Raw genomic sequence first — 7,512 nt, 5'->3', positions numbered from 1 at the left:
AGAAGGCTATGCATATATGCATAATTACGGGCACTTACTTTTTTTTATACATTTGGCCACTCAGAAAACTTATTTATTTTTTACAAACATCATACGAAAAAAATTGATCGCGGTTGTTTTAATGATTTTCCGATCACTTTGAAAATTTTCATAAATGTTTGGGTGTTAAATTTTGTTTCCTACCCTGGTTGCACACTTTTCGGGGGGCAAACCTTTATGACGCATAATATGGTAATGTTCTCAACTTCATATATTGCTGACTGACTTCATTTAGTCGGACCAGCGAGATCTAACTGTTTTATTGATCCAAATCCGAAAACATTTCACAGTGCTTTGTTGCAACCAGAGAGCAGAATTATTAATTTGATAGAAAGAAAATTACTAAGTGAAATATTGTATCCAGAGCAGAGGTTGAACATGTTGGAAAAGCGCCAAGCGATCAATGCACATAAGTTTGTTACAACGGATGCAATAATATACTTTTGAGGGAGGTGTGTGATACAGTATAGAATACGTTTTCCGCCTTCCTATAATATCGAAGGTAGAAACTTCAGATTACAACGAAACGATCATTATCAGAAAAGCGACCCAAAGCTGTAGTATATAATATCAACGGACATAAGTTAACGGATAAATGTATTCGGCAGATTTGAACCGTACAAGGGTCCTGAATCTTTTATGATAGAGAGAGAAAAACAGTAGGTATTGAGGTGAAATAGCAAAGAAAACATATGGCTGAATATAACACGGTATTCAGCTAGCCATATAGAATTTCTCGCAACAGATCAATAGTCGTTAATAGTTTTCTGCGGAGATGTGCATGTGGTGTTATCCTTCACAAGTGCCGTACACTCATTTGCGTGAAAAATTGATAGGCGCTGCAAAAGTGCAATTGGAGTACGTATCCTGACCGTGATCGACTTTTAGAATAATGATAGACCAGTGTCGAGCTGTACTGTCTAGTTTAGTCGAGTTTTTGTGCGTGTTCTGAACATGCGATTCAATCCAGTTCAAAACTTAATTAGAGTGATTTTTAAGGCTATATCTGTGACTCGAATTTGCAAGTTCGTGACGCGCTAGTATTGCATCTTATGTGCATTTGTACGATGTCATGTTTGTGTAGTCCGCTCAACTCCCCAACTCAGGTGGCAGCCCAATTTTATCTATCATTTGAGTTATAGGAGATTATACCAGTACGATTATTGAAAACTTACATTTCCACTATTCACTATGGAAATAAATTTAAGCAAGTCGCCCGGAGAATTCGAAATAAAATCTATTCATATTAGCGCATAAGGCTTCGGAGAAGTAAATACACACGAAATCTTCCTCGAATCTCCATCTGGCTCTCTCTTGAACAGAATGTGAGAGCAATCAACCATAAAAAGAAGTAAAAAGAGAGCTGCATTTAATTTGCGTTGTACAGTATCTGGCATAAGGCTAGCAGTGAGTGAGCAGAAAGTGACGAAGCGACCCAGCAAGCAAACGTTCTTCACCTTTCTGTATCAGTATTGTCAATAGCATACCCATCATCAAATTCCAAATTTGAGAGAGCCTTACCAATCTGCAAATATGATGCTCAAGAGTAGTAGAAGGTGCAACTGTCACATACACCAGCTAATCTGAATACGTATCGCTTCGCATCGTGTTGATAATTAGAGAACCGACTTTACCGACGGTTGCAGAACCGACTGCTATTTGTGGGTATATGAAATCCTGCCGATGCATAGTAATCATGTGCACCGGTGCTGTTTATAATATCTATGCGCTACAAAACTAAATCCGTTTTTGCGATTATATCGCGATTTCCCCATGGCTAAGATACTGTAATATTGTAAGGGATTTATCTGCAGTTTAAAGCTAAATTGCTTTATTCCATACGCGGAGGGGTTGTTCTATAGGTTGGATTTATTCAATGTAACGTTATTTAAGTTGCAATTCCTAGCATGAATATGAAAAATCACGTTGCAAATCACAGTAAATGATGATAGCGCAGAATCATTAACATTGCACATCACTCTGGATAAATGCTTTAGCTGCCAGTTTGCAAATAATTGTCGATGTATTTCAATATTCAACGTATAGATCTCATAAAAGTTAGCGTATTTTTCTTCTTCTTCAATAGTGTACGGGTTTCAGAATTTTGTTCACGGACAGGATTGTACATTGTGTATATCATTGTGTATATCATTGTATTCATTGAGTGATACTAAACTGTGCTTTGACATCATACAATCCCTGAATTGCCTTTGCCAACACGATTTCAGCCTGTGGTATCATTCTCATCATTGTGACGACACTTCGTGCAAGTTATTGTCGTTCACACACAAGCTTCGATTGGTGTAGATATAACGAGCTTGTACTATCAATACGTGCACCAGCTCGATGACTGAACAGATATATAACTCCTTTATCTATTAAACTCATAGCTAGCACGTGCGAATGCCCATACAATTCGACAATATCACGTAGAATTACAAATTTACACATACTATGTAACTTTTACAACCATGGAATACTCAACATGGTCGAAAACGTCTTTCGCAGATGGATGTAGATTGGACTTAAAAAAGTTTCTCAGCCATAATTCAACATGAGAAGTTGATTCACGAGGCGGGAGGTAAAAATCCACGTAAATCATTCTAAGGCGTACATTCATATCTCGCCAAATTTACGTATAGTACACTATTTAAAAGACATGGAATTTGTTATACACACTTTAGTGTGTTCAAACGAACATGATTTTGAAAATTGACAACAACACTTGAGCATCAGCCTCGCAATATTCTGCTGTCATCCAAATTCTCTCATAGAAGTTTCGAATGATGTAGTCTCGAGTGTATATGTTGAACTTGTCTGTTACTCACTCTCACGATCGTGGAGGTCCGGAAACAAACCAAATCATGATGGAAGGATGAATGAGAAGGATCATACAAGGCAACAAAGCCATATTTTATTGGCTCGTACGATGGAGATGCACTTGGGCCCGATTTATAGTTGAGTAAATTCAGAGTAATCACAGCGACCGGCGCTGTTGATCTACCCACCCTAGGCCTGCCGTGAGTAACCTTTTTTGACCAATCCTGCAAATTGAAAAAACAAAAAACAAATTGACTTAAACCCCAGGTATTTGAAGGCAGTTTGAGCGGTAGTGATATATGCGATTGGCTATATTCGGAAGTAGCTTGTTATAATTATCTCATCCTTCCCCAAATAACGACATTGCAGAAAAAATATACCATGGTAAACTACAGATCGATATCATTTTAGCAGCGCTTATATTGACAATAGTGTCATTCACTGTACACTTGCAACGAACAAAGAGCAAGGATATGATTCGAACATCTGGAAAATGACAAAATACCTGTACACTAAACAGGCGGTTTCGAACGAAGATACTCCATCCTCACTCAATCTGGCGAGATCGTCATCCAATGGGGTGGGGTATGCTTCCAGTGTCGCTTTGAACATGGCCGAGAGCGATTCGAACATCCGGAGCTCTCTCTGTGTAAATGAAAATACAGTGGTGCGTGTTAGGGGCAATGTCATCATTGAGGTTCCAGAAACGATGGAAGGGGTTGCTGCTTTAGGTATTTTATGAAGGACTAGTACCAGAAGAGACATGCAGTCGTCAATGAGATAACCACGGTCATGTACTGCATAAACGAGTACAATACCTCCTTGCTGGCGGATGCGTCTTTAATGTACGTTTCGAGGTTTTGAACGGTCATTTTTTCTAAAAGAACGCCGTCCGCTGTGAGTAATCGTAAAGTCCTGTAACGGGATTGTGTGTATAGTGAGTGAATTTGAATACTGCTCGATAGTTTGCTATATGCGAATGTCTTTTTACAACGAATTTTTGAAGTACGATAGCCACCCTGTGTTATAGAGGCTGCTCTTAGCAATCTTAGCGAGAAAATGATTCATTTTCAGCCTACAGCAACTACACCGAAGAACGTGCTGCGTATTTGCTGTTGCCTTTTTATTTGTTGCGAGAGATGGCATTCGGAAATACAACGACGGAGCGACGCAATGTGGGGTGGATGTATGGGAGTGATCTAGACATACCAGCACATACAAAAACACTGCGAGGAAAGCCGCAGCAAACCATCCTAGATCCGGATAGCGCAAAAGACACCATCGCAATCCCAGAATCAAGAAAATGGCTGGTGCAGGAACAAATAGGTTGAAAGATAACTTACGGGAGTAGTGTGGGGGTTACAACAAAAGCACCATCCGCACCAATCGAGAGCTTATTCTCTGTATTGAACATCCCTGAGTTCTCGCCCAGTGTCAGTAGCAGCGATCGTCGCATACCTGAACCGTGTAAATGACGAGTGTTAAATCTCATTAAACACTGCATACGACTAAAATGATATAGACCTGCTCTGTGGTTCCCAATTCAATTCATTGAGGTAGGGGTGCGATGTCCGATCAGAAAGCTTGGTGAGATGTCGTGATGGCACTGACTGCACGTCAAGTATGTTTGATATGGTGTGTGCGACAGACGCATGCAGATGTATGCTCCGCGCAAGTTACCAGCACCCTATCTTCATCAACCGCAATGTCAGCACTGTAAAATAGGATGTGCACACAGACGGTCTGCTAATTTGCAAACCGTGTTCTATATAAGAACGCCTATTTGCAAGTCAGTAAGACTGTACTAGCAACCAACTGCACTGAGTGCACACATATTGACTTACTATCCGCCGGTGTATCATCACTGGGTAGTTCCAAGTTGATATCAAAACTGTCGAACACATTGTCGTGGAGGGCAAAACCGTAGTAGATAACTAATTGCCAGTTCTGTACATCTCCATACTATAGCGTATTTGTGAAACCAAGCCGGAACAAGATAATTAGGGTTGTGTGCCACTCAGTGCGTACACTACCAGCCGGTACCATAGTATAATATAACCAGCAATAAGCAGAACGATATCAAGCACCTCAGAAGCAACCATCGTTAGTCAGTGGTGTGACTATAACAGACAAATCTGTCTCGGGTCTAGGGTTTTAGGTGACAACCCCAACAACTCGGAGTGCACGTACCTGGAGGTATAACTGCTCACCAGCGGCGAACTTAGACGCGGCCTTCACCTCGAAACACTGAGTCTCACTATTGAACATTTTGGTGACGCGCCTGCCCTCTGGCATGATAGGATATTGACAACAATATGTTTGAAAAGCGTTAGATTCAACTCATCATTAAGCACGATCGCAAGTATTCATGCAGGATTGCAAGATCAAAAGACAGAGGTTTGGAGTGGTGAAGAAGCACTAGGAAGTGAGATGATACTTCGCGCTTCGATGCCATTTGGAATCGCCATGGTGCACATGTGTTATGTGTATATGCGTGTGTAAGTATAGGTGTGCGTATATGTGTGCTTGTAGGTATGCATGTGTGTGTAATACTGCAAGTGAGTATGCGCGATAATCTAAGAGGTACATACCCGTGGGATGGTGGTCTGCGAGGTCTACAAGAGGCACGAGCATGTTGGTCTCTTGGCCATCCATCATGGTAGTAAAACTGCGACTCTCCACCACATGATACGCCCACAGGAACTCCTCCCACTGAAAGAATTGTGAGATAGTTTGTTTAAGTTATGTACAGGCAATACAAGGCATTCGGCTGATTTAACTACAGAGCATTATTACTACTAGACAATTGTGCAAGTTCCAATGGAGGCAAGGGGAACATGAAGGCTGCTCAGGATTTGCAGTATGCATGATACTTGCATACTGAATTTTAGGGTGAGTGCTTGCACTACAACATTGTCCTGAATACTTACAAGGCTAAGTAAGAAACCGCCAGCAAACAAGCATATTCACCGTATCGCAGATAAAAACTACTGCATAGCGTCCAGCATCGTAGCGGTCATACACTTTCATACGGATAGGAGGTCTTTATACAGCTAGATCATCATTGGCATGGGCGAATGGTGGTACATACATCAGAATCAAGTTATGGTGCTAGCTGCACATTGTTACCAGTATAGTTGTACACTTAAAGAGGCTGGATTTCCTATGTAGGTGCCGGCTGTCAACAAGCCAGTCACACTTCAAATGTGAAATACTTTGTTCTAGTTTTCCAAACGTTCATATATGACCAACATGTGCGCTAGGGAGTTACATTACAACGAAACTAAACCATCCACACTCGGATCAATACATATGAAGTGAACATTGACGGGCATACGGCTGTAATAGTAACCATCAGACCCAACCAGCTGGGAAAGCTATCCGATTCATACTAACGGGAAGTGAAGCACCCATTTGACCCTGATTTTTAGTGATATATACCCATTGCTACGCTGATCCTACACCACTGACTTACCGTGATTGGTGAGAGATCGGAGAATTTCGTTATCGTCTCACACAGCGCTTTGAAGTTCGACACCAACTCCTCTCTTACGGATTGATACACAAATAGTAAGGGTGTGCCAGCCAGCATCGACTGCACGTGCTCGTCTGACGCGTAGAAGGGGGTCGTGTACGTGACAGGAATGGTGTTGATGTACTCTTGGTATAAGGAATCGGCACCGGAGTTCTGGTACAGTCGAGAAGGGTTTCACAGGGATGATGTTGTGGTTTAGAATACGCTCCACCGCTATTCATGACAGGGTATGCGTAAAGCGGAAGAGATCGCATATGAGAATGCCATGGATACTCCAAGTAGCAGGACTCTCCAATCTCGGATACAGGTAGGTAGGGATATCAACAAAGCAGACTATGGAGAGCTCGGACATAAGTTTGAATATCTACTTATAACTAGAGCATAAGGGAAGCAAAGCAGAAAGACAAAGAAGCCACAACAATGACTTTTGGATTTTGAAACCCAAGCAACTGCACATGTACGTCGTAGGTATGTATATCATATTTGCACACACATTTGATTACAGCACAGCGAGTCCAAAACAATACACAATATTAAAAAGTGGACATATGCGCAGGTGTCAAGGTAGACAGCTCGAATTCAATCCATTTAGACCTTTCATGGGCAGTCAATAGCTCGTAAGCTCGTGATAGTTAATTGAAGTGTGCTGCTGTAGTGAGTACGATTTTTGTTATGCATGTTCATATTATCCCTTCCTATCTCTATGAATAAGCGTAACATCGAATGATAAGTACAATTCATACGAGATTCAAAGTGTATACAAACAAAGTATGTGCAGTACCTTTTCTGCGATAAGGAAAAGCATCAGGGTCAGAGTCGTTTTTCCAGAAGCGATCTCATCCGGCAGATTCTGTACAAGTTTACCGATTCTTTCGTCCTTTTCTGTGACGCTTTGCGCTGTTATCACCATTTGTCCTAAGTGCGACGGGTTGACGTATGTATAAAACATTCAGATATATACAATTATGACATCCGCAAAGCTTCAGAATACAACTATCGTGACGTGGCAGGGAAACACTTCACGTGCTCACTCTAGCTCCGCCTTAGTACTAATTGCGACCAGAAAGATCAGAGGAAAAATTGATGGGGAATCGGAGTAGCAGATAAGATATATATAT

The 7,512-nt window shown here is 41.3% G+C and overlaps 1 protein-coding gene across 1 annotated transcript in view; it reads right to left on the bottom strand.

Moving 5' to 3' along the window:
• Positions 1-2,960: 2,960 nt before the first annotated feature.
• The window catches only part of SARC_08990 (hypothetical protein), a 5,908-nt gene continuing 1,356 nt past the window's right edge, over positions 2,961-7,512 (bottom strand). The window contains exons 3-11 of the mRNA XM_014297018.1: positions 7,176-7,309; positions 6,335-6,547; positions 5,451-5,571; positions 5,050-5,147; positions 4,704-4,821; positions 4,203-4,317; positions 3,678-3,774; positions 3,365-3,504; positions 2,961-3,083 (exon numbers count right to left, since the gene is read on the bottom strand). Coding sequence (XP_014152493.1) covers positions 3,017-3,083; positions 3,365-3,504; positions 3,678-3,774; positions 4,203-4,317; positions 4,704-4,821; positions 5,050-5,147; positions 5,451-5,571; positions 6,335-6,547; positions 7,176-7,309 — 1,103 coding nt within the window. The 3' untranslated portion in view covers positions 2,961-3,016. The remainder of the gene's footprint in view (positions 3,084-3,364; positions 3,505-3,677; positions 3,775-4,202; positions 4,318-4,703; positions 4,822-5,049; positions 5,148-5,450; positions 5,572-6,334; positions 6,548-7,175; positions 7,310-7,512) is intronic.

This window comes from Sphaeroforma arctica (assembly GCF_001186125.1).
Source record: "Sphaeroforma arctica JP610 unplaced genomic scaffold supercont1.866, whole genome shotgun sequence".
In the NCBI taxonomy this organism is placed as follows: Eukaryota; class Ichthyosporea; order Ichthyophonida; genus Sphaeroforma; species Sphaeroforma arctica.
This window is presented reverse-complemented; position numbering and strand designations above follow the sequence as displayed.